This window comes from Balaenoptera acutorostrata, chromosome 15 (genome assembly GCF_949987535.1).
Source record: "Balaenoptera acutorostrata chromosome 15, mBalAcu1.1, whole genome shotgun sequence".
Taxonomy (NCBI): domain Eukaryota; kingdom Metazoa; phylum Chordata; class Mammalia; order Artiodactyla; family Balaenopteridae; genus Balaenoptera; species Balaenoptera acutorostrata.
The window spans coordinates 5,149,830-5,176,401 of NC_080078.1; the positions used below are offsets into that span (position 1 = coordinate 5,149,830).

At 42.9% G+C, this 26,572-nt stretch overlaps 1 protein-coding gene across 2 annotated transcripts; it reads right to left on the bottom strand.

Moving 5' to 3' along the window:
- Positions 1-860: 860 nt before the first annotated feature.
- On the bottom strand, positions 861-24,759 carry CCZ1 (CCZ1 homolog, vacuolar protein trafficking and biogenesis associated). Of its 2 annotated transcripts, none has more exons than XM_007186728.2 (15): positions 24,556-24,759; positions 23,475-23,572; positions 23,275-23,383; positions 22,932-23,009; positions 22,475-22,522; positions 21,803-21,886; positions 20,570-20,745; positions 16,078-16,159; positions 13,747-13,808; positions 13,331-13,442; positions 9,552-9,585; positions 8,784-8,901; positions 2,638-2,796; positions 2,226-2,353; positions 861-1,206 (listed from the first exon to the last, which is right to left on the bottom strand). In XM_007186728.2, the coding sequence occupies exons 1-15, from the start codon at positions 24,667-24,669 to the stop codon at positions 1,151-1,153; spliced, it is 1,458 nt and encodes a 485-aa protein (XP_007186790.2). In that variant the 5' UTR covers positions 24,670-24,759; the 3' UTR covers positions 861-1,150. The 2 variants fall into 2 exon arrangements, with proteins under 2 accessions (XP_007186790.2, XP_057385171.1); XM_057529188.1 differs by having other exon boundaries at positions 23,290-23,383; positions 24,556-24,758.
- Positions 24,760-26,572: the final 1,813 nt, after the last annotated feature.

The window sequence follows — 26,572 nt, forward strand, 5'->3', positions numbered from 1 at the left end:
ATGAGGGAAGAAACAGATCAGGAAGACACACACTTAGGAAGGATACAGATAATTTTACCAACCAAACTACAAAGTTGGAACTAACAGAGTTAGCAACAAGGATGCAACAGAGAATAAACACAGACAAAAACAGTGACTACGTTTTAGGTTGAAAACTGCAACAACTTCAAATAATACATCAGAGGCCATGATCTATTTTTGCTGCAATTACTAAGTCAGCAATAAACACACAGTAAAGAAAGCCTAAGATCACTGGAAACTAAAACATACCATTTTAAGTAACTCACGGGGTAAGAGGAAATCATAAGGGAAACTGTGAATTAGCGGGTGACAATGAAAATAACTGCAAATAGATGAGAAGTCATTTCCCTGCTCCACCCTAACTCACAGGCTGGGTGCAGGGGCGCTGTGGAGAGCTCCTATTAGGGCCGGGTTGGTACCGGTTTTTCCAGACCATGCCAGTTTTCAACCAAACTCTGGGATGTCCAGACCACCAAAAGTTAAGTTAAATCAAGTCCTGCCAGGCCTAATCTCAGTTGTGAGCATGCAGGTGGGGTTGTGCCTACCTGGGAGTTCTGCGTGGCTTTATGTTTGGAGCACACTGGGGCACTTGCATTACGTTCTTTGTCTGATGTTTATCTGTGGTCTAAAAATCACATTACTGCTCAAGATAAAAACCAAGTCCAGCAATTACTTTGGGCAAATGCCTCATAGTTTACCACTTCAGGCCTAGGGACCGGGGAAGGAATCCCAACTCTGAGCACCTTTAGCTGCTAGAATATTCCTGAGGATGAACCAGGGACCCATGGCTGGTGTGGTCTACAAACAAGCAACCAGAGAGACTCAATGCAAGACCAGAATTTTAAAAACTTTAACAATTTATTAGTCTTATTTTCCAGTAAAATAGTCACATAATGTCAAAAGAATGGAATGAAAGAGATGTAGCTGACTACCTTTAATTCCACATAAATATTTAAAATCTAAAAACCTCAGGGGATCATCAGGCTGAGTAGAAATTTGATTCTTCAAAGCAAGTATTGCTTTACTATTGTCATTAATCCAGTCAATAATATGACCAATAACCTGCAATGGTAAACAAAATGCTTGCTGAGCTGTTTTTTTAAAAGATGTTTCGGTGAGCCCTTGTCAGTCAATCCAAGAAGAATATGTTACTGAACTGCGTCGCACAAAGCTTCTTGACCTCTTCTGCAAAAAGAAGAGAAAATGGTGAGTAAGGTATAGAAATTCTCACTGGAAAGGTTATATAATATATATCAGTACCTTAAATTCCCTGGAGTAAAGTTGGCCATAAATAAAGGTCTGCATTAATTTTGACCTTAAATCTCAGAAGCCTTGATAAATGTTAAGCTCAAACCCAAAGTGTCTAAGACACCCGCAGGTTGGGGGGTGAGGAGCACAACTTCTAAAATCTTGAGGAATCTGATTCAAAAACACAGAAACTCTAACTGCAACCCTGAATTGTGGATCAGGAGCTCCAACAGTGGCGTCATTATCTGGACTTTACTCAATTCCCGTTTTAAATGAGGTGTGTAGGGGCTTCCCTGGTGGCGCAGTGGTTAAGAATCCGCCTGCCAATGCAGGGGACACGGGTTCAAGCCCTGGTCCAGCAAGATCCCACATGCCGCAGAGCAATTAAGCCCACGCGCCACAACTACTGAGCCTGCGCTCTAGAGCCCGCGAGCCACAAATACTGAGCCCGCATGCCACAACTACTGAAGCCCGTGCGCCTAGGACCTGTGCTCCGCAACAAGAGTAGCCACTCCAATGAGAAGCCCGCGCACGGCAACAAAGAGTAGCCCCCACTCTCCACAACTAGAGAAAACCCGCGTGCAGCAACGAAGACCCAACACAGCCAAAAATAAATAAATAAATAAATGAGGCATGTATTCACTGAGGTTGTTTCTAATGCACAGATTATTAATACAAGTATTGGTATCAAGAGAAAAGTGTAATACACCCCAGAAGATGTCTGCAGAAGAAACCTCACACCTGATCGTCCTTACAGTTGACACTTGGGGTGCACCGCCCCACTGTCCCACTCCCGAATAGACCAAATGATGATTTCTTTTAAGCAACAGGGGCATCTGCTTAAAATCTCAACAGTCATGATTTGTCCTATTTAGCATGCTCCTTAGTACACTGAAAAGATAGTTTTTAAATATCAGTAGCATTAAAATTCTGCTCAAATACCAAATCCTATTTACCATTTACTTCAATGAGGTTTGCATTTTTTTGATTCAAAATAACATACAGCTCCCGCTGGTCAGACTTTTTCCCAACAACCCAATAATCACTCATTGCTTTCACGATGATTTCTTCATCTTCATCCACTCTGTAAGAAAAGAGTTTCGAAACGCAATTGTTTATTTTATATACATAGCTGGATTGTGAAAAACATTCTAAAACAAGAAACAGGAAACTTGAGCCATTTGAAAAGTTCAGGGAGTCCCCTGTGAGTGACCAGCCCCTTCTGGGCTTAATGATGTTTGGAACTGGTGCCCAGGGAGGTGGTCGAGACCTCTGAAGGGGCCTGGGGTCACTCGGTTTTTGAAGATGATTCCTTTAATGTCTCTTATTAGAAAGTGGACGTCTAATTGGTGAGGTGGTTAGAATTACCTTGTAAAATCACTGTTGATGTCACCCAGAATCTTCATTAAATCTGGATGAACAGACGTAAGTGACACACTGGGTGTTTTCCTCATGTGAATTGTACTTTTTTCTGCTAAATTCATATGGTTGAAGTAGATAAACTTAAACTGGGGTTCTTTTTCAGACCTGTGAAAACATGTTATTGAGGTGGTAACATTCTGAAAGAACAATTACCCAAATATACAACTACACTGTAAAAACTCTAAATGTGTAATGGCTAAGGTGGTATTTTCAATGGCTGGGCCTTCAAATCAAGAACCTCAGTTAAGACGTAACATTCAGCAGTAACTTATTTGGTATCCGTGAGGTATTCAAAATGACTGAATTTCCCAGCAAGCTCAAGTATGTACTTTTAAAACCCCAAATATTTTAACCATTATGTGATGATTTTTTTTTTTCAAGTACAGTGTTTTATAAATGGCAGTCACTCAGTTATTTGTTCACTTAAAAAACAAAAAACAAAATAAATCAAGGCAGGTCATTTATCTTCCAGTGAAGGGATCAGCAAACTATGGCTCTAGGACCAAACCAGGCCCTGTTTTTCTGAATAAAGTTTTACTGGGACACCCATATGCCTATGTATTGTCTACAGCTGCTCTTGTGCTTGAAGGATAGTTGAGTACTTGGAACATACACAGCCCACAGAGCCTAAAGTACTTACTATTTGGCCCTTTGCAGAAAAAGGGTGCTGACCCCCGTACATCTCATTTACCCCGCAGCTGCATGTATGTAAACTGCCACAGAACGGAAGCTTAGCAATGTAAGTAACAAAGCTTCCATCATCCTCCTCAGAGATCATTCTAAAACGTATGAACCTCCTCGGAAGTATTTAACTGGGATTTACCCTTTTATTATTCTGGATGACCGGGCAATGCTACTTCGCTGTCTCCCGGGTCAGAGTCTGAGACTCCTCGAGGAGCCACCCTGACGGCTGGGCCACGCGGCTCTCGGGGCCTCCCCTCCCTCACCTCTCGCTGTGCCTTAAGCTCACAATCGGGGGTCTGGGTGAGAGCCTGGGCAGCCCCGCCACTGGGGCCAGAAGCCTGCTCTGCTGACTGCAGGGAGAGCAGCCAGGTGCTGGCGGGCTGAGGGTGCCGGAAACCCGACCTCCGGGGAAGCGGGTTACTACTGTAATACTCTACCTCTAAGCAGAGGAAGAATGTGGACGATTTAGTTCCCAGGAAAATGAAAACAGAATTCTTATAAAACCAGAATTTGCTTTTAGCAGGCCCCTAAATCTAAGAAAACAAGTATAACTACAAGAAAAATTGTCTGGAAAGATGAAAATTTTAAAAGAAGTTTGGAAAGAGTTGTAAATTTAGTTGTTTGGACAGACAAACTTCTATGACCTTCGATCAGGCTTAAAGTTCTGGTTATTTGTCTAACACTCTGTGTGGCGTTCCTCTTTCTCTCATTTATAACATGTACAACACTCTTCTAAGAAGATTGGAATTCTTCCTTTTGTAACCCCACATGGACATTCACATGAGAGATGTTATTTAGGTAGTTAGGACAGGGGCAAATGTGGCCTCTTTTCACTCCACCCACCATGAAGGATGATGTAAAAACGAAAATAGAAAAAAAGTTACTTGCAATGTACTGTTAATAAAAGAAAACAAGATCTGCTCACATTAAAAATAGTGGGGATTCCCTGGTGGCGCAGTGGTTAAGAATCCGCCTGCCAGTGCAGGGGACACGGGTTCCAGCCCTGGTCCGGGAAGATCCCACATGCCGCGGAGCAACTAAGCCCGTGTGCCACAACTACTGAGCCTGTGCTCTAGAGCCCGTGAGCCACAACTACTAAGCTCGCGTGCCTAGAGCCCATGCTCTGCAACAAGAGAAGCCACCGCAATGAGAAGCCCGTGCACCGCAACGAAGAGTAGCCCCCACTCGCCGCAGCTAGAGAAAGCCCGCACGCAGCAACAAAGACCCAACGCAGCCAAAAAAATTAATTAATTTTAAAAATAAAAATAAAAATAAAAAAAAGAAAAGATAACAAGATTGCTCACATTAAAAATAGCAGGGCTTCCCTGGTGGCACAGTGGTTAAGAATCCGCCTGCCAACGCAGGGGACACGGGTTCGAGCCCTGGTCTGGGAAGATCCCACATGCCGCGGAGCAACTAAGCCCGTGAGCCACAACTACTGACCCTGCACTCTAGAGCCTGTGAGCCACAACTACTGAGCCCACGTGCCACAACTACTGAAGCCCGTGCGCCTGGAGCCCGTGCTCCACAACAAGAGAAGCCACCGTGATGAGAAGCCCGTGCACCACAACGAAGACCCCACACAGTCAAAAATAAAATAAATAAATTTATATTAAAAAAAAGAGGTGACAGGGATATCTCCCATGAGTGAAGAGCATCAATTTCACTGAGATGCCAGAGACTTAAGTGTTTAAGGACCAGTTATGTGAAAACCTTTCCAAACTTCCAAAGCCTACCTGGAAAGGTTACTGTGAGCTGTGAACCAGGGGAGGAAATGACCGGCTGTTCAGTGCGCACCTAACTGCTCGTAGAGTTTTGCCTGTGGACTTGGGCAGCTGGCTGGGAGCAGGGACCAGCCGTGGTTTTCATTCGTTCTGGGCTGTGTTCCAGAGAGCTGAAGGTTGCCAGATAGATGATTTCTAGCTGAATACGGCTACTGGCCATTCCTCACTTATCAGATCAAACTTAAGGCAAAGAAGACTTCCTCCACCCCGCTCTGCCATTAGACACCACTGACCACAGCCGGGGCCAGGTCTTCCCATCTCGCTTTCCTCCTGCTCCTGCCCGTGTCCAATCCCGGGTCTGCTCATAACCGACCCGTACTGTTAATGGTTACACCCCTCACTTGTGGTAGGAATCCCAGCGCACTCAGCCTCCCAGGCAACTGGGTTACTTTACACATTTATTCAAGAAGACTGATAAAAAAGGATTATAAAAAAAAATTGCTCACGGGAAACAGGTTCCTTTTCTAATAACTTTCTACATCCTCCTCCTCCTTCCTGCCTTTTCAAATTTAATATTAGAATTGGCTAGTGAACAGGGGTGTGTGAAAGAAACAAAAACTAAAGTCTCAGATTCAGAAAACTATCGATTTGGGGGAAAATTTTAAGTTACAGCCCTCCTGCAAGCCCTTAAAAATTCTAGGTGAATTGGAGATTTACCACAGAAAATAAAGCCAGGAATGTACCAGATAAAAATGGGACATTTTTACAATATTGGGGTGGAAAGCCCCAAGTGTGCCACTAAAGAGAAATCCAAAGGCAATGATTAATAAAACTGACTAAATATAAAGGAGAGAGGATGCAACATGACTAAAGGGTATTACATTAGGAGTAATACCTAATGTAAAAGTAAGACCAGATGTATTGTAAAAGTAATGCCTGATGTAAAAGAAAAAAGACAAAGCACTTCAACGGAAAGAGCCAGAGGACGGGGACAACTTGTGGAGGAGACAGAAATGCCCATGAACAGACGAGGAGATGCCCAACCTCAGTGTCCCTGTCAGAGTGCGAGAGCACGGAGAACGGGAGCTGGTGACACCGGCGGGAGGGGATGATGGCTCCGCCCCCGCGGGAGCCGAGCCACGCGGTACATGTGCATTTCCTTTGCCCCCGAGCTCAATCCTAGGGATTCCTCTTGAGGAGATAATTAGGTGTTTAAGTACCAGACTGTTCAATACAGAACTGTTTGTAATACTAATAGCCATAACCAGCCCTAACCATTAAATGGGATTAAGCAAATAGGACACACTTTTCCTATTAAATACTATGAAGCCATTAAAAAGAATGAGGTAGGTCTGTATTTATTGGTTTAAACTGATGCTCATACCATATATTTATTTATTTATTTATTTAAAGCTACAGATTTACAGCATGATATATTTTCAAAAGTCCATGTGTAAAAAATACCATGTGTGTATGTCACTGTGTTTATATGTGTGTACAAGTCCAGAAAGACAGAAGCCAAATAAGATTTCCAATATTTCTATTTTGGAATTGTTTAAAAATTAAGGACATAAATTACTCTCAAAAAAAGAAAAATAATAGAATTTTAAGTTCTGGAGAAGAAAAATACTGAGGTGGCCCACAAAGGAATAGAAACCAATTACCAAACAAACCTACTTCACACCATTCTTTAAAGGGCTGACCTCAATTTCATAAGGAACGTTAAGAGCTGCAGTTTACAAATCTGGACTCAACGCTAAACACTGGCGCACAGCCCCATGGGCACTTTCTAGCGGGGGCTGCAGCCGAGACAGCAGAGGTCCCGGAGCTGGCCTCTGGGATCAGGACAGCTGGCTAACATAGCCCCCTCCGCCCCCCAACAATGCCCCTGACATGCTGCTGGCTGGGGTCTTTCCTCCCTCAGGGCTGCCTCTAATTTCTCTGGGATATGACTTATGGAGGTCCCAGGACTGGCACGTAAAATCTCTTGATTTGCGTCAGAAGGATTTCTGGAAGAAAACTACATTATCTTTTGTACTCAAAAGCTTTTATCTTTAGTCAGTTGATGGTTACGGTTTGGTAATCAAAGCTCCTCATATATAAAACATCTCAGATGCATCGAGAACCATTTTCAGGACATGGTTTCAAAGATAAGAACAACTATGTTCCTAGAATTCCTGTTATTGGGCACACCCCTAAATTGTGTGGTACTTATTTCACCATCACGTTTGCCAGGTACCCTATCCTCCAGGGGCTAATGGTACTGTTCAGTGATTCTCCTAACAGTCAAGAAATTGTCCTTTAGACAGGAATTGACAGATCTGTGCCCAAACATACATGGCAAAATGCCGATGGAAGAATCTAAGTGGGGGTATATGTGTATCCACTGTACAATTTTTTCAACCTTCCTATGTTTGAAAATTTTCATAATAAAATATCAGAGAGAAAACTGCTGATAGGATAATTAATATCCAAGGCCATCTCCTTTCTTCTGTACAATCCCAAAGAGGGTTAACCTGATTTGTAAAATAAAAGGTACCAGACAGCAAGTTTACCTCTGGATATTTGTCAATGAGTTACTTGATATTCATCATATCTGCCGAAAGCACGGGCAGAGCAGTTAAAATGTCCAGTCATCTCCCAAGGGTTTGGGGATGTAGGTAAGTACACTTAATCATTCTCCACTCATAACTTGCATGATCCAACACAGATTTAAGTCACATGCTTCCTTCAAAATCGAAAATCTGTCAGGTTCATGGTCAAAAAGTTAGATTAAACAGCACTGTCAAGATGTAAGCTGGTCAGGCACTTGCATTCCTTGGCTGTATCTTTTCTAAAACTAAGTAAGCTGTCAGCAGTAAAAATCCACTTGCAGATACAAAACCTACCCGTGCTTTCACCTGGAGGCCGTGTGGGACCTCTCTGTGGGCTGGTGCTTATGTAAGACCACATACATACAACATATGATCACTACAAGCACAAGCTTATATATAAATTCACAGCATTTTAGTAACTTCTCAAACACATGGGAAGCCCATATAAAGAAGGCTTTTATTCCTTAAAGTACTTTCCCTCTACGCACTTTACCTTTACAGTCATTCGACTTTGCACTGAGGAGAGAGTAGAAAGAGGTTCAGTGACTTTTCAGGGTGTTTTTAGAACCAAGGTGAGTTTAACCTCGAGTCTCCTGATACTCAGCCTAGAGCCTTTCAAGACGCCAGACTCAGCACCAACGCCTACTGGCTTACGTCACAGGCAACCTCACCAGGAACATTTCTGCACAAGAGGCAAAGTGCTTTCTGTCTATGCAAAGCAAAACCCTGCTGATTACCTCTGCCAGTGTGGATTTCACAGCCTGGGCGGGTCATGTGGGATGTGAGGTGAACTCACAAGGCCAAGACCACAGGCAGAGCTAGCACATCTAACCCCACACGTTCACACCACCATTGCGGAGGGCTGAGGGGATGCATTAAGAGAAGACCCGGCCCCAACCGTCATTGTGGGGCAGAAAAACTCAGGAACAGCTCCCCAGGAAGCTTTGCAGACAGGACCAAACAGCACATTTGTTCTCTGGATTCAGAGTTTATATGAACCTTAACACCATCCATGTTCTAAGCAAAAACCACCCTTATTCTTCCAAAGCCAGTTAAATGCTTAAAAGCAAACACAAAGCAAAGTACAAACCCAGATATTCTTTTGTTGATGTTAAACTGCTCACAAATGTCAGAGGCCAGCACTGTGAGCTGGGGCCCGACAATGCTGTCCAGTCTTCGGCAAAAGTCCAATGTAGGCTGGATAGAGGCTAACAAGTAATTCAAGAAACACCAGTGAGTGTTAGGACACTGTGTTAAAAAGGTCAATTTTCATTTTACCATCTTAACAAAAATATTCAGATGAAAACTGTACTGATCTGGGAAATAAAACAATTAAATGATCAGATCCCCCTCCCCTCCCAAATAGAAGAGAAACAGAGGAGACAGAATTAGTTATATTTAAGATGAAAAAGAGGCAAAGACCTATCTCACTGTGAATGCTGACTGAAGCACTCCCTGCGGGGTAGTAAATTGACTGCCTACCCCCAGCAGACCTAGGAAGGTCAAATATTTATTTAACAAACACTACACAGCACTCACAGGCCAGGCACTGTTGGCGCTTTACAAATATTCCCTCATTTAATCCTAAAGCCCCCTTTGAGATGTGTACTCCCATAATCGTTTCACGGGCAGGAAGGCACAGAAAGGTGCCCAGGTCCTGCTGCTGAGAAGCAGGAAAGCTGGGACTTTAACGATATTAGAAATAGCTGGTTAAGATGGCAGAGGCCCCAGATGGAGGCTTAATACAGCCTCCCTGTTGCTACGACAACTTGTTTATCATTTAGGAACAGACCACAGCAAAGCGTAAAGAGAAAAGGCTCAGCTAATCAGGTGAAATCAGATACAGGTGTGTACCTACCGTCAATCATAAAGCACACAGCTGCACTCATGGCCTGCGGGAGGAGGGGAGAAAAGAAACCAAAGATTAGAAAATGGTACAAAAAAAGACTTAAATAATCAAATGCAGTGGCCTTGTTTAAATCTTTATTTAAATATATCAACTTTATAAAGACTTTTTTAGTCAACTGGAGAAATCTGGATAGGGGCTGGATAATAGATGGTATTAAGGAAGTTATTAACGTTATTTTGGTCCAGTGTGATAATGGCAGGGTGGTGATATTAAAACAGAGGTCCTTATTAGTTAGAGACGCAAAATGAACTATTTATAAGGGAAATGAGATGATTTAAAATGCTCTAACAAAAATCCAGAACATGGGGCTTCCCTGGTGGTGCAGTGGTTAAGAATCCACCTGCCAATGCAGGGGACACGGGTTCCAGCCCTGGTCCGGGAAGTCCCACATGTCACAGAGCAACTAAGCCCGTGCACCACAACTACTGAGCTTGCGCTCTACAGCCTGCGAGCCACAACGACTGAGCCCGTGTTCCACAACTACCGCCCTCGCACCTAGAGCCCGTGTTCCACAACAAGCGAAGCCACCGCAATGAGAAGCCCGCGCATTGCAATGAAGAGTAGCCCCCGCTCACCGCAACTAGAGATAGCCCGCGCGCAGCAACGAAGACCCAACGCAGCCAAAAATAAATAAATAAAATAAATAAATTTATTAAAAAACCCCAAAACACCAGAACATGTAGAGAAGAGAGATGAAACATTAGCATATTATTAATTAAGCTGTGTGATAGGTACATGGGTATTCATTATTCTAATCTATTTTTGTGAATGTTTGACAATCTCCATTAACACAACTTAAAAAAAACAGCAAATTAATGTCACCTCATCTCACTTTTTATTATAGCAAATACTGCAGTTATGACATGAGTGAGTAACAGGAACCTACAGCAAGCCAGATCATAAATAAATAGCCCCAAATATTTAAATTTATCAAAGCAATGTATAGTGTTAGAAACAAGGTCAAACAGAACATATAGGCTTATGATGAAAATGCAAAGGACTTCCTTCTCTGAGGCCTGTTCGCCCGGCAACCACTGTTAACGTTCTAGATAACATGGTCAACACCACCGCCGCCTTTGGCAGTCATGAGGGATGAGGCCCCTCTCCAGCCGCTCCCCCCACCCCCAGAGCTTACAGCCCCTCTAGTTCCTCCACTGGATGGTCACCTTACAGCCTCAAATGGCTCACTTCTCACGCCACCAGCCACAGGCACAAGCTCCTGAACTGCCACTTCTGAACGAGGATATTAACATTGCCCCTGTCCCTGCACCTCTCCCCACTTCTGCCTCTCAACCTCTATCAGCTGTTAACTTTATTTTTAAGTGGCCAAAGTTAATAACATTTATGCTATTTTGCAACCAAATCATAATTATTATTTGCCCATAAACAGGCTGCAAACTGGGAGACTTACAGGCCAGTTCCATCCAATATAGGCGTTTCTTTGTGTTTAAAGTAATTTTGACTCAGATGCCAACTGGTTTTTTACCAAAATTCCGATTTCCAGCCTCTCCTAAAGCGTCAAGAGATCTGGGACCGCTGGCTCTTCACTCTGGTCACTACCTGGCAGACCTGCACAACGGCTGGTCTCCTTGGGACACGAACTCTGTGTGTCACAGGGTCCTGAAGCCTGATCCAGCTTGCTTCCCTTATGTCTGCGCCTCAGGCATTTGCACAACTGATCCCTTACAGGTTGATTTTTTTTTTTAAAAAGTGCCTGGGGTGGGATGGGGAGGGTGGGAGGGAGGGAGATGCAAGAGGGAAGAGATATGGGAACATATTGTATATGTATAACTGATTCACTTTGTTATAAAGCAGAAGCTAACACACCATTGTAAGGCAATTATACTTCAATAAAGATGTTTAAAAAAAAAAGTGCCTTTTCAAGTCTCTATTTAAAAAGTTGAAGAATTTCAAATATATTAAAAATGTACACAGAATGGTACATGTGAACCCCACTGACCATCGCTTTCTCAGTAACTGTCACCTCGTGGACAATCCTGCCCCATCCACCACCCCAGTCCACATATTAATGCTCCCTCCCCAGTGAAACACCATCACTGGAGAAAAATATAAAAAACAATCACTTAAATTTCCAGAGGAAAATTGTCCTAACGGCAGACAGCAAATGGAGGAATGGTTATAAAAGACAATCTACTACATCTTAGTATTACAGTCTCCCAGCTTTATAGCTGTAAACACATGTATTAAAAAGAAGAAAGATCTCAAATCAATAATGTAAACTTCCATCTTAAGACCTTGGAAAAAAAGAGGAGCAAACTAAACCCAAAGCAAGCAGAAGGAAGGAAATAACAATGATTAGAGCAGAAATAAGTTGAAATAGAGAGCAGAAATAAGTTGAAATAGAGAACAGAAAGACAGAAGAGGAAAAAATGAAATCAAAAGATGATTCTCTGAAAAGATCAACAAAACTGAAAAATCTTTAGCTAACCTGTCTAGACCAAGGAAAAAAGAGAGAAGACTCAAATTACTAAAATCAGGAATGAAAGGAGACATCATTACTGACTTTAAAGGAAAAGAAAGATTATAAGGCTACAATATTATGAAAAATTATGCACCAACTTGAATAACTTAAAATGGACAAATCCCTAGAAAGATACAAACCACTGAAACTAACTCAAAGAGAAGTAGAAAATCAGAAAAGATCTATAATAAGCAAAGAGACTAATTAACAATTTAAACACTACCCACAAAAAAAAGCCCAGATGTAGGTGGCTTCACTGTGACCAAACATTTGAGGAAGAATTCACACCAATCCTTCACAAAGTCTTCCAAAAAACAGGGTGTTAACCCTGATACCAAAACCAGACAAAGACTTCAAAAGGACCCCTGAACTAGCAGTTGGTGTGAGAAGTGAAGGTGATCTTGGGCACCCTTGAACTTTGCTACCATAAGCCATTGAATTGTGCACTTAAAATGGATGAATACACGCTGTGTGAACTGTATCTCAGTAAAGCTGTTTTAAAAAAAGACACAGGGACTTCCCTGGTGGCGCAGTGGTTAAGAATCCGCCTGCCAATGCAGGGGACACAGGTTAGAGCCCTGGTCCGGGAAGATCCCACATGCCGTGGAGCAACTAGGCCCGTGAGCCACAACTACTGAGCCTGCGTGCCACAACTACTGAAGCCTGAGCCCATGCTCCACAACGAGAAGCCACCGCAATGAGAAGCCCGCGCACCACAACGAAGAGTAGCCCCCGCTCGCCGCAACTAGAGAAAGCTCGCGCGCAGCAACAAAGACCCAACACAGCCAAAAATAAGTAAATAAATAAATTAATTAAAAAACCCCAACCTAACATAAATATACATCCTTACAAGATAATATCCTGACAGAAACTCAGACTATCCTTATGGAATTAGCAAGTCCACAGCTTTCAAATCAGAGCGAAGGCAGAATCCACTGGAGCGTGGGCAGGCATCGAACAACAGGCAACACGGGCCTTGACGGCCTCTGATCTGTCCGCGTGCAGGACCTGAAACATGTGAGTCACAGCAGACAGTGACTCTTGCTAATCACAGAACTACTGTTTAATGGGCTGAAAGTAACCCTCTTACTCCAGAAAGCACCCATTTTGAGTTTTACAATAATCAGAACTTGCGACACCTGTTCCAAGAAACACATAAGAGGTCTGCCCACCGACTAGTACACCCGTGCAAGAAAGATTTACTTTAGTATCAATCTGTAACCCTGGAGAGAAAGACCACTGTTACCTTATAAACAATTAAATGCAGAGCTTCATAAGTGTCATCTGTATTTACAAAAATTTTGGGGAATCTGCATTTTGCTTCTGGATCATTAAGATTCAAGGGTCCAGTGAGAAATCTGAAAAGGAAGCACAGAGATGACTTGATTCAATTAGGCAGATTATAAACAGGAATATATAAACAGTGCATTCTTATAAGGGTGTTAGTTAATATTTGGCCTTTTTGGGAAGCTAGACATTAATTAGAAAACACCAGATCAGAATATAAAAAAGTAATCGTTTTAATTCATTGAAAACAAAAGAATTTCCTTTGTTGATTATTGTCAATAAAGTAGCACAAAGGTAATTCAGTGTTCATGATTTTATCTTTACCAGAAAAGATAATAAAATCCAATACTGTCTATCAAAGGACAGAAGTCCTACCTTCCATAGTGTTGAAGATTTCCGGGCATTTCTGCCCTTATTGGAGAATCCCTTCCCGCCAACTGTAAACAAATTTAATGTTGACAAGTGACTTATTAGATTTCCTATATTCAAAGCTTTGAAAAACAGCATTTATATTTACTAGTTGGCTCCATGCCATTTTTCTATATCAATTTTCCATATTCCTCCCCACCAAAAAAAAGGGAGGGGGGATTACAAAGGCACAGAAAGAACTCACTGGTTTTAAACAGAACTATCATAACTTCACTGTGCCCTAAATTCCACATACTGATTTAGTTCCTTTTACAGCAATAATTGAAATCTCCCATGTGTTTAATACGTGCTAGGCGATGACATAAATCACGTAATTTCATCTCATATCGCCCTTATGGGGAATGCCGTCTTCCTATTTTCTAGAAATGGAAACAAGTTTAAAGAAGTTCACCAACACACCCAGCCCCTGAGTGGAGGGGCCAGGCATCAAACCCAAGCCTGTGTGACCTGAAAGTCCCTGCCTTCAGCCATGACACGGTGCCTCCTCATAGATCTATATTTGTAACCCATTCCTGGTTTCTTCTGCTGAAGATACACTACTTCAATATGCATAGGAAATGAAAAAAAATTCCAAATCTAATAGTCACATTAGCTAACACTTATTATTCTTCTAAAACTTTTTGATGTTCTTCTAGTCTATATAAAATTCTAGCACGTAACTGAAAATGAAAGATTGAAAAACAGTGAATCCAATAGTGAAAATGCACAGCTAAGTCTCACACATGCAGCCTGTACCGAGAGAAGTCCTCACACATCCGTGTCCTCCCTGCCACTTTGTACATCCCTATTTTATAAGCCCGGCTCTTTAGACATATAATAACGCACCAATGGAGTGTTCTGCTGTTGCAACAGCACCGTCCACCACAGGAAAGCCTCCTGAAGGATCCTTCTGAGGGTGTGGTTGGAAGCAGGTGCTTTAGCATTAGGCAGACCCCAAGATCAAGTCCTGGCTCCGTCACTTACTAGCTGGGTGACACGGGGTTAAATCATGTAAGCCCCCCAAGCCTGGGTCTCCTATCTGTAAGATGGAGATAAGGTACCCGGCTTTCAGGACGGCTGTCAGGATGTCATGAGATAATGCAAGTTTGCTGGGCACTTACACCGTGTCTGGCGTGTGGTACACACTCCAGAAACGTTAGCCACTGTATTCAAACTACCCAGAAAGGAGCAAAGTGCAGGACCAGGTCCTTCTCAAAACCTTGAGATTTCTTATCAAAGAGACTCTTTTCCTGTTGTTTCAAGTCATGGCCTTAAAAAACAGAGCTAGGGAGAGGGTGCGTGTGTGCACTCCTGTGTCAAAATGATAATGTTATGGGTTACGAACACTTTTCACTTCCAACCTAACTAAAGCTAAAAAAAGATACTTTGCGGAAAACACTGCAGTATTATTTACAGTTCTCTGCAGAAAACTGAGAAATTAAGTGCCAGAATGGAAAAGTCAGGCAGGAAGTATATAATCAACTCAAAATCAGATCTCATGTTTGCACATGAAAAGACCACAGAATTAACCACTGTTTTGTCCAAGATCCCTGGCATTTTCAGAGTTCCCAGAACCCGACCTAAAAATCCAGTTTTTCCTCTACTCAATGAATTGCTCCCCTTAAATACATAGCTTTGCAATTGCATTTGAACGTAACAAAATGAAGAAAAGCTGACATACGTGGTTTTCTGTGCTAAGTGACACACGCTAAATATATACAGTTGGCCTTCGGTATCTGAGGTTTCCACATCTGCAGATTCCACATTTGTGGATTCAACCAACCGCAGGTTGAAAATATTTGGGGCAAAAATTTCTTTTGAAAGTTCCAAAAAGCAAAACTTGAATTTTCTGCACACTGGCAACTATTTACACAGCATTTGCATGGTATTAGGGTTTTTTTTTCAATTTTATTAGGTATTATGATAACCTAGAGACAGTTCATAGTATAAGGGAGGATGTGTGTAGGTTACATGCAAATACTATGCCATTTTATATAAGGGACTTGAGCATATGTGTGTGGATTTGGGTATCTGGGGGGTCCTGGGAGCAATCCCCCATGGATACCAACGGACAGCTGCATGACTAAACATCACACTAATAATGTAAAATATATGGATTAAATTAATGGAATGCAACACTCTTGAAAAAAAAAAATGTAAAATATAGATCAGAACTGCCCCACCCACCAAGTTACTCCACCCCCAAATCTGTGTATGTGTGTGTGTGTGTGTGTATGTCTGTCTATATATCTATTTATCCATCTATCTATTTATCTAGAGATTAGTACCCCATCATACCTCAGGTTCGATATGCCTTGGAAATAGAGATGTGGTGAGGTATTTGTATAAAATTCTCATGTCATCTTGTTCTAATCCACTCCTGAAACATCAGAAAAGCACTGTGTTAAAAGTCTGGAATTGGTCTTCTGTCTTTCCATTGCTCTGTGATAAAAGTTCATCTCTCTCTCTCTCTTTTTTTTTTTTTACATGATATCAAGAAGCCCTTTCCTTGATGGAAAGTTCAAGAATGGAATGAATTAAACTTGAGTCCAGCTCTAGAACTCTACCCTGACCTGCTAAAGGCCACTACTACATAGTCCTGCATTTTATATGCCATTTGAAGTAAAAAGTCACAGCAGATTTGATTTGCCTTCCACGTGGGATTAGCCAGGGAGCGTTAGCAGCTGCGACACTCCCTTCGGGGAGCAGGTTTCTGCCCACGCTCTGGGTTACATGGGAAGGCCACTTTCTTTCACCCCGCATCCTGAACACACTGCTATGCTGGCTGTAGACAGGGAACTCAAAACGCTATGTCTCAGAAATGTATTTGGATTTTAATTCTCTCCATTCAGTGTAGGCAAAAAGTGGGAAGAGAAAGAAACAAACTTTTGGGCAAACCATCCTATCTGAAACGAGGCAAGAATAAGTGGCACCTGGGAAAGTCCTGAGAAACTAGCAGGTGTTGTTGGACTCTACCTGAAACCGGTTTTTCAGATAAGGATATAAACAGACAATGAGTCTGTATCTGGGTTTTTTTTTCTATTCAAGATAATTGAAAAAATCCTTGAGGAAGTCTAACTTGATATAAACCAAGCCTCTGCACCACATTCCAGGGGCTCTGTCTTCTTTCCCAGTGGAATCGCAGGTCATGTTAGAAGTCCGGCCTGGCTCGGCGCAGAAACGCTGCCTGCTTCCCTGGACTCCTCCCGTTTGTCTTATCTCCTCCTCCTCCTACACCACCTCTCCTCTCCCATTTTCAGAATGTCTGTCCACAGCTAAAACTCTAAAGGGGCCAAACACCCTGAAGCAGGTTTGAAGCTTCCTGCCAAGTAGAACGAAGTCCCGGGTCCAAAGGTGAGGCCAAAACAGAAACAGCTGAGAACTGTCAGCGCTTGGCCTGTGACAACAATTCTGCAAGTAACCTGTAGCCGACCGGGCAGATGGACCTTTCAAATCAAACACACAGAAGGTACCCCACTCTTTTCTTTTGCAGAAATAACTGAGGGCAGGGGAAAGAAAGAGAAAGACACGAAACAGGTTCTGGATGTTACTTTCCTTTCAAGACATAAATCCTGGTGGAGAGAGCTTGCTAATGGTAAGCAGCAGACAGTATGTAAAGAATCACGCTCTGGGCAATTTCTTCCAGAGCTGCGCTTCCGGAAACGGTAGCTACTGGGTACATCTGGCTACTGAACACCTGAAATGTGGCTGGTGGAAATGAGTGTAAAATACACACTGGACTTTTAGGATTGAACACAAAAAGAATAGCTCGTTAATAATTTTTTATAGTGTTTACATGTTGAAAAAATCTTTGAGATACATTGGGCTAAAAATATACTGTTAAAATTGATTTCTCCAGTTTCTTTTTATTTTATTGTGGCTACTAGAAAACTTAAAATGATATTTGTGGCCTGCATTATATGCTTATTGGACAGCGCTACTCCAGACCAGAGGACACTGAACAGAAAACACCCTATAAAAGGAAATGGAAGACATTTCTTAACTACTTACTATGTGCGCTGTGCTTAGGGCTTTGCATTTATTATTGCACTTAAGATTTAACATTAGGCATTAAGTAATTTGATGCTGGTTTTCTGGGTAGAAAATTTTAAAAGAAAATAAGTCTCAGCCAGCTGTTCAGAGCATGAAGCAGCAAGTAGGTGGTTCCCATTCTGCCTATGGGGAGGCCTGCCCGGGTTGTGGAATGTCCACTAGCTCCGACTGTAGCAGCCCTCTTCCCAGTATCTGCCACCCTTGTCCCTATTCCTGCTCCCCAACAAAAGTCAATGAAGTAATACTGTGTTATAATTATGCCGGATTTTACCATTGGAGAAAAGTTGTTACAACTGCATGTCAATCTTCAATAATCTCAAAATAAAAAGTAAAAACAAACAAAAAAACCCCCAAAAAACAAAGAGTTCCTTTCTTAGCACAAGTAAACAAATAAAAGCAAACAAAACCCCGTACTGACAGGTCCACATGATTCAGGACTCTGTCAATGGCTCACATCAAACAGGAAACAGCCTACTGGTGCTCAGAAGTACAGATGTTCTCAAAGTTTCTCAAATAGTCATTTGATACGAATGATTTAAAAAAAAAAAAATTATTCTTCTGCTCAACTGATTCATTTGTGTGCATGAGATGCTACTACTTTCTCAAGACTGATTTTTCTTTCTGTTTTATATATGACTCTGCGCCTTGTTTTTACTTCAATGCTAAATGGACTTCACCTGTTTTGCTCTAAGACCTCCACACCTGCTCTGAGTGAAGCCTCAACTCCAGCGCTGTGAGCTGCGCACAGCCGTGGTCCGGGATCTGTGCACGTCTCCAGAGCCCGCCAACTCTGTTTCTGGTGGCGATGCCAAGTTATTGGAGAATCTCTTTCAGCGGGAGCGTTACCGAGAATGAAGTGGCCATCATTTGACAGAATCCTTCACGGTAGGATCAGTTTAGTCTATAATACAGACTATGTCACTGTCAAGTGTTGAACGTAAAATAATCTAGCCAAGATCAAAGAGTCTGGTCAACTCTGATTAACTTAAGAAATAGCTAAGGCATTTATTCATAAAAGCATTCACCCCTGAAAAAGGAAATCAATTCACTAAAAAGAAAGTCCTCTCAAAAACAGGCCAAAAACTCTGGGCGAGACAGTCAACTGACACCCTCCTCCCAACAGAGGAGGGGCCACTGCTAAATCCTTTCACAGCCGCTGCTAAAACCAAATCCATGACTTAGACGCAACACGGTCCAAACGGAACTCTAAGGTATTTCCTACCATCTGCTTTGAGCTCACCGTCAACGCTCTCGGAGCACAAACAACGTGCCAGAAGATACAAACACAAAAACCGAGTGCACTTGAGCAGCTGCCGGAGGGCTTTCAGCTGGCGGCTCCCCGCGGACCTCAGCGGCTCACCACAGGCAGACCGGGCTCAGCTGCGCACAGACAGGCTGGCCCCCCCTCAAGTCTTCAGGGACCTCTCCCCGCGGTCTCAGGCACGTTCACACAGCTCCTCCAGAGTCCGTGTTCGGGAGTTGAAAGCTTTTAGTAACAGTTTATGTTTGCTTCTTGAGTATCAATGCTTTCATCAAAGAAATTATGTATTTGTCCCTGCTACAGGAGGCAAACACAGTTTGATGACAGTGGGTTACTTCCTGGTTTTATAGCACTTATAACTTGTTGGATATTTTTTAAAAACTAGCTTCCTTAAAATAAAGTATGAAAATTATGCGGCCTCCCTGGTGGCACAGTGGTTAAGAATCCGCCTGCCAATGCAGGGGACACGGGTTCCAGCCCTGGTCCAGGAAGATCTCACATGCTGTGGAGCAACTAAGCCCATGCGCCACAACTACTGAGCCTGTGCTCTACAACTACTGAGCCTGTGCTCTAAAGTCCACGAGCCACAACTACTGAGCCTGTGTGCTACAACTACTGAAGCCCGCACACCTAAAGCCCATGCTTCGCAACAAGAGACGCCACTGCAACGAGGAGCCCGCACTCACTGCAACTAGAGAAAGCCTGAGTGCAGCAACGAAGACCCAACACAGCCAAAAATAAAAATAAATCAAATAAATAAATTTATTTTAAAAAAAAGTATGAAAATTATGCTTTCCACATTTACCACACTGTTTCTTTGAAGATGTTTTTGGAAAAATACCAAAATAAAAGTAGGATTCTTGGGACTTCCCTGGTGGCGCAGTGGTTAAGAATCCACCTGCCAATGCAGGGGACACAGGTTCGAGCCCTGGTCCGGGAAGATGCCACATGCCGCGGAGCAACTAAGCCCGGGCGCCACAACTACTGAGCCTGTGCTCTAGAGCCCGCGAGCCACAACTACTGAGCCCGTGTGCCTAGACCCCATTATCCGCAACAAGAGAAGCCACCGCAGTGAGAAGCCTGTGCACTGAAGTGAGTAGCCCCCACTCCGCAATGAGTAGCCCCGCTCGCTGCAACTAGAGAAAGCCTGTACACAGCAACAAAGACCCAATGCAGTCAAATATAAATAAATTAATTAAAAAAAAAATAGGATTCTTCAATCTAACATTTTCTCTATCTTCCGTGGAACCAGTTTTAAACTCCCCTGCTTGGTAATTTTAAACAAAATTACCCTAATTTTGGTTTAAACAATCACTGCCTTATTTTAACAATATCTAAAAAGACGCATCCTACCCCTCCACCCCCCACCAGCTATTACTTCCAGTTTGACAACATGATATCAACGCAGTCATTGCTATTTTTTATGATCCTAAAAGACTTTCTTCTTCTACACACCAAGCTGTAGGGTATACCTACCAGATGAGTTGATCGTTATAGAGAAAGGCAGTGTACTTGACTATACTCAGGCTTTCTTCCATTCTATTAATAAAGGACTGGATTTTCAAGTAAGTCATTTTATCCAATGGGAAGAAGCTGATCCCGCCAAAAATGTCAAGTAGATCGCATGACTGCAAATGCAACGTTTGCAAATACTGTAGGAAAAAAATAAGGCATAAAAGTTACTAATAGTATATTGAAGATAGTACTCTGACAACTGAAAATAATTAGTCTTAATTTATGGTACAATTACATGCTAGCAAACAGCACACTGCCAAGACCAACACGGAGGTGAGCCACAGGGAACTGGATCTGAAATCAGTACCAATTTCAAAAAATTAAGTTCAAACCTAAGTAGTGTTCATTCAGCATTGTGCTATCTCTCTTTGAAGCTTTTAAGTCTTCATATCAGTGCTCCTCAGATTAGATTGACCTCCACACATGATATCATGGGCCATCTTATACTAAAATCACGCTGGAAGGGCATACAGTCAGTGTTGATGGACAGGAGAGAAATGAAGACAAGAAGAGGAAGAGGGGACAGTCAGAGTGAATAATTATGGTCATTAAAGTGAAGAAACAAGAAAGAAAAGTACTTCATAAAAACAATTCAAAAATAGACATCAAAGGTAGTGTAGGGAGAAAGATAAATTGAGAGTCATTTCTCTAAGATAAACTGGATTTGACCAGGGGAAGGTCAAATATGCAAAATTTACATTGAAGGAGAATGGCAACTGTGTAGACACATTCACATCAGTTGGGAAAGAAAAATCACACTAATCACCACTAAGGGAAGAAAGTCAGTGTCACAGCCACAGACTTCGCCTTGAGTCAATACAGATCACGCCTGTTTAGTGAACATAATCGATCTGTAAGGATGTGAGATTTTGCTAATTAACCGATCCACCACACAGGAAGTTTGCTTTTGAGTAAAGCCCACAGGGACAGACACAGGTGCGACAAGATGAAGCCGAAAGACATCTCCAAGATGCTCTAAGGAGCCGTGTACAAATGTCAAGAAGCTCTGATCCAACAGTGCAAATCTAACGAGTCTCCTCACTGGTGTGATCCTGTCACACTATGCCTGAGGCTCTTTGCCATTTCCAACTTCTAGGGTTTTTTTGTATGTGAGAAAACAAACCTGTCTGTGTCTCTCTCTAACAGTCTGTTTGGACAACTACCAAGATTACAAATAAAATTCAAAATACTTACCCGATGGAAGAATTTCTCTAATCTTTCTTTTAGGAGCTTGACACCTCCATCTTCCATGGCTCTCAGAAATGTACCATTAAAAAGCTAATGGTGTAAAAGATTAAAAAAAAAAAAACAGTCAATTTCTTATGTCCTTCAATTTCCCAATATAACAAGTTCTTCTTTTCCTTTTACATTAATTCTGCTAATTTCATCCCCCAGTTCCTTCTGAATACAGAAAATACTTACATGAGAAAGCCTGAGTTATAAGTCACAAAATACCGAAACACTGTTAAGTGATACTGTAAATTTTATAAAATCACCTAACTGTTTTAGGCATTTTTTTTTTTAAACCTGAACTCACACCTAAGTTTCAGTTTATATAAATAATATTGCCAGACTTCTTCAATCATGCAAATACCTGCACTATGTACTTTCCGCAAGAACACAGACTCTATTGTTCACTAATGCAGATATACTCCTAGCACGAGTCTGAGAAGAGAGAAGGGCTCAGTACTGAGTAAGTGCACGCATAAACCTCAATACTGTTTCAAAGGCCCCATTATTTCCTCCCCCTAAAATGGACACATAGTCACCTTGCAGTCATGTAAAGAGTTAAGAATTATTTTAAGCATCCCATGTAAACTGGGGTAACTGGCTAGACTCTCAATTCAGAAAGCACGTCACGCTTACCTTGTACATGCTGTAGCACTGTTGGAGCACCGAACTATAAACCTTGTCCTACAAACAACACAAAGACATGGCACAGATCTTAATTTAAGGGAAAGCAAAAAAAGTCTTTGCATAGCAAAGGTACAGTGACTCTTGGCAAAACAATACAACACTCATAAACTTGGTCCTATAGTAGTTGTGTGCTGAAAATAAGAGGTATTTAAATTCAATTATGAACCAGTAAGCCTAATTTTTAGGAGGGCTTTAAACACAGATGATCAGTAGAAGGCATTCGTAAGAGACGGTACATATACATTTTTATAAGATTGTGCTAATGGAAACGATAAGCATAAAATTTTGCTGTGTGTACCCTGAGAAACTTCTGCAGAAGTGACATAGCTTAAATCTGAAGAAATAAGTCACTCAAGATACTAACAAATTTTTTTCTAAAAATATGAAATAAAAAATGACACATTACCAGCAACTCCTCCTCTTGGTATTCGACAACTGGTTTTCCGTCCTTACTTTGCTTTTCAATTATGGGATTCCTAACAACCTACAAAGTTTGATCAACTGAAATTACACAATGTATCAACTATATGTGTTTTAAATTTTCCCCTAAATTAAAAAACTTGGATATGTCCCAACCCAAAACTTCTTAAAAGAGTCCCAATAACAAATACACCAAACAGCAGTCTGATTTTTAAACTGCCACCAACTTTATGGTAACTCTCTTCAGATGCAATGACTGGAGGACTTTCCTGAATTCCTAACAGTAAAGATCACCCATCACTTTATGATACAAATTCAAAAAGGTGTACTGTGTATGTAGATACCATGACCATCCAGAAATTTTCTTCTGGTTCGTTGAAGAACTGTCTGTTCTTCTGTGTATGTAAAGATTTTGCAGGTTTTGATGGACTAAAGGTCCTAAAAAGGTTAAAAGAATGTTAGGGACAATTCTCCAGCGTAAGTTTTAAGAATTCACTGAACTCTGCAAAAGCACATTGAAAGGTGTTACCTTGTAAACTGTACAATAGCTTCACATAATCCGACATTTCTAATTTTTTCATTCTTTTCTACTTCATTTGGATAGTAAAACAAAATTTTATTTTCCTCCTAAAGTATGAAGAAACAGAATCACAACATTGACATAAGCATTTTTTCCGTCTTAGCTGTTGAAAGTGCTACATTTACTGTCAACCTCTCACACCATACACCTTAGCTGGCAAAACAAAAGACCCTTTTTTAGAAAAACAAAAATTATCTTCTCCTCACGGTGTAAACGACGCCCACCTGCCTGAAAGGCAATTGTGATATTCAGTAAGTCACATGCCATCTGAAATAGCATTAGACAACTATTCTGAAAACTCAGTCTTTGGATTTCTTTCCTCATGCTAATTTGTAATACACCAACGCTTGTTAAGAAACAAGCGTGTGTGCAGGTGCACAGACTTACACCTCCCCACAAATTAAACCCAGCAGGTTCACAGGCATTTGGACTGACAGCCTTTAAAAGGACCGTGATTTCCTGCCAACACAACCTACCGCCGGACATCCGTTGAGAAAGTCACCGTCCCCAACTTAAAAAATAACCATTAAAAAAACCCACCCGCCCCCATCCGATTTAATTTATTAATTTGGAAAAAAAAAACTTTCCAAAGATCCCCCAAGCCTGCATTTAAAGGACTACAGTCTCCCTCTCTTGTTCCACGCTTCTAGGCGGGGACTTCTAGCAACAAAGACGTAAACTCAACTTTAATCACCCAGGATTGATGTAGAGAAGAGAGACTCCACCTGTGTGGAGTGATTAGCCTGACGAACCTTCACTCAATACACAGGCTTTGATCCAGGACCTAGAACAGACCCTGCCCGCGTTGTGTGGCCCCCGCCGTAGCCCCTGGCCCGGGCACACACCTGGCACAAGGCAGCCCGGTAAATGCCGCTCGACGAGGGCAGGGTGACAGGCGCTGCCCGGCTCCGGGAGGGCCGGGGCCGCCTCCCGGGCGCACCCCGCGGCTGCTCGGGCCCGACGCCGTACGACCGCCCCACGCCCTCCTCGGCCGCTTACGGACGCCAGCGCGCGGCCCCGCTCCGCTTACCTCTCCCTCGCGCGGCCCGAAGCGCGGGTTGTAGATGAAGAAGCTCAGTAGCGCCGGCGGGAACTGCTTCTCCTGGGCCGCCCCAGCTCCTGCCCCGGCCGCCGCTGCCGCCATCCCGGCCCGGCCCCCCAGCCTCGGGAGCCTCCCTCTGCCCGCCCAAAGACAGCTGCCGCGAGGAGACCGCACTTCCGCCTCGCTCGCCGTCGTCCCGGAAGTGGCCGCTGCCGGCCCGGAAGAAGAATTCGCAGCCCACCTTCAACTTCTGGCGCGCCTCCGTGGGTTCGTTCCCGTTTGTGTCCTGGGTAGGTGTTTCTTATAACTGTAAGAGTTAAGTTGAGGGTGAAATCGGTTTTTGTAGTTTGTTGGCAGATTTCTGGCCTGGCTGAAGGCGAGGGTTGCGTGTTTAAAGAAAAATGAAACGGACATAGTTTTCTGTAGAAGGGAGTGTGCAGGTGCAAAGGAAGCCCCTGCGTTACGGGCGGTCGTGCATTCAACCAGGCAACTTGCCCATTTTTATCATCTACAGGGTCCCTCCGGGCATTTGTGGGCTTTTTTTTCCCCCTCTTTGAGAGACCTCAGGTGACCGCTGGATCAAACCAAACCGTACGGACTGCGCCGTACGCGGATTCCTCTGGCTTCAGGGAGAAAGTTTGCTGCACATGGCGAGGCGCGGTGTGTGGCCTAAGCGGGACAGAGCGTGGCATCTCCCCATAGTGCCCAGTCCCAGACCTTGGAGCACAGGGCATCGCCCTTTTCAGCTTTTGGGGCCTGTGAATTGTGGCAGTTGGAACGGCTCAGTATGTCTGGCACTTGGAGTTCAAGCCCTTGCAGCAAACCGCTTGACCAAACTCAAGATTTTAGTTTAGGTTATCCCTCACAGATTAGGTTTGGAAACAGGACTTCTTATCCAGCCTGGCAGAATAGACCTTCACGTTTAGGGAGGCGGTGTTGGAATTTGGACATGAGACAGATCTGGGTACTTATTCTAGCTCTGTCACTCCCTAGGCGTGCATCCTTGGACTGATTACGTAACCTTTCTCAAGTCTCTGTGTCTTATATGTAAAATAACTAATAGTAAATACTTTTCTAGTAGGAATTTCACTTTAAGAATTAAATGGGTGGGGCTTCTCTGGTGGCACAGTGGTTAAGAATCTGCCTGCCAATGCAGGGCACACGGGTTTGAGCCCTGGTCCGGGAAGATCCCACATGCCACAGAGCAACTAAGCCCGTGCACCACAACTACTGAGCCTGCTCTCTAGAGCCTGTGTTCCACAGCTACTTAAGCCCAGGTGCCACAACTACTGAAGCCCAGGTGCCACAACTACTGAAGCCCACATGCCTAGAGCCTGTGCTCTGCAACAAGAGAAACCACCACAGTGAGAAGCCCGTGCACCGCAACGAAGAGCAGACCCTGCTCTCTGCAGCTAGTGAAAGCCTGCGTGCAGCAAGAAGACCCAATGCAGCCAAAAATAAATAAGTAAAAAAAAAAAAAAAAAAAATTGGTGTGAATTCCCTGGTGGTCCAGTGGTTAGGACTTGGCACTCTCACTGCCTGGCCTGTGTTCAGTCCCTGGTTGGGGAACTAAGATCCTGCAAGCTGCACTGTGCCGGGCAAGAAAAAAAAAAATTAAGTGGGACTATGATTGTATGTATAGTAGTTCCCAGCCCTTAATCATTATTCAACAAAAGATTACTGTCCTTACTTGCTTTAGTGTATGACATTCTCCTGTTAGAAAGACTTGTTTTGACATTAAAGTAATAATTTTCAAAGAATTTTAGGGTAGCAAAATCCCCTCTCCCCTTTTTATCCGCCCCCCCAAAGTCTGTCAGAACTTCTAATACATTAAATAGACACAGAGCTACCCTGCTTGAATGTGAGAGGATTGAGATCTAAGAGTACATCCCTCTGGCCTTTTCCAGGAACTACCCGCCCCTCAATCTCTATCTCCCTGGGGGACCCTAAGGCACCTGCACAGGACCCTGGGGCTCCAGGAACCATAATTTGAAAACTCCAGGTT

Coding starts and splice junctions, on each gene's coding strand:
- CCZ1 (XM_007186728.2), bottom strand. CDS start 24,669: ATGGCGGCAGCGGCGGCCGGGGCAGGAGCTGGGGCGGCCCAGGAGAAG. Junction 22,523..22,931: donor ACCAAGAGGAGGAGTTGCTG/GTAATGTGTCAT, acceptor TGTTGTTTGTAG/GACAAGGTTTATAGTTCGGT. Junction 1,207..2,225: donor AAACCTCATTGAAGTAAATG/GTAAATAGGATT, acceptor TTCTTTTTGCAG/AAGAGGTCAAGAAGCTTTGT.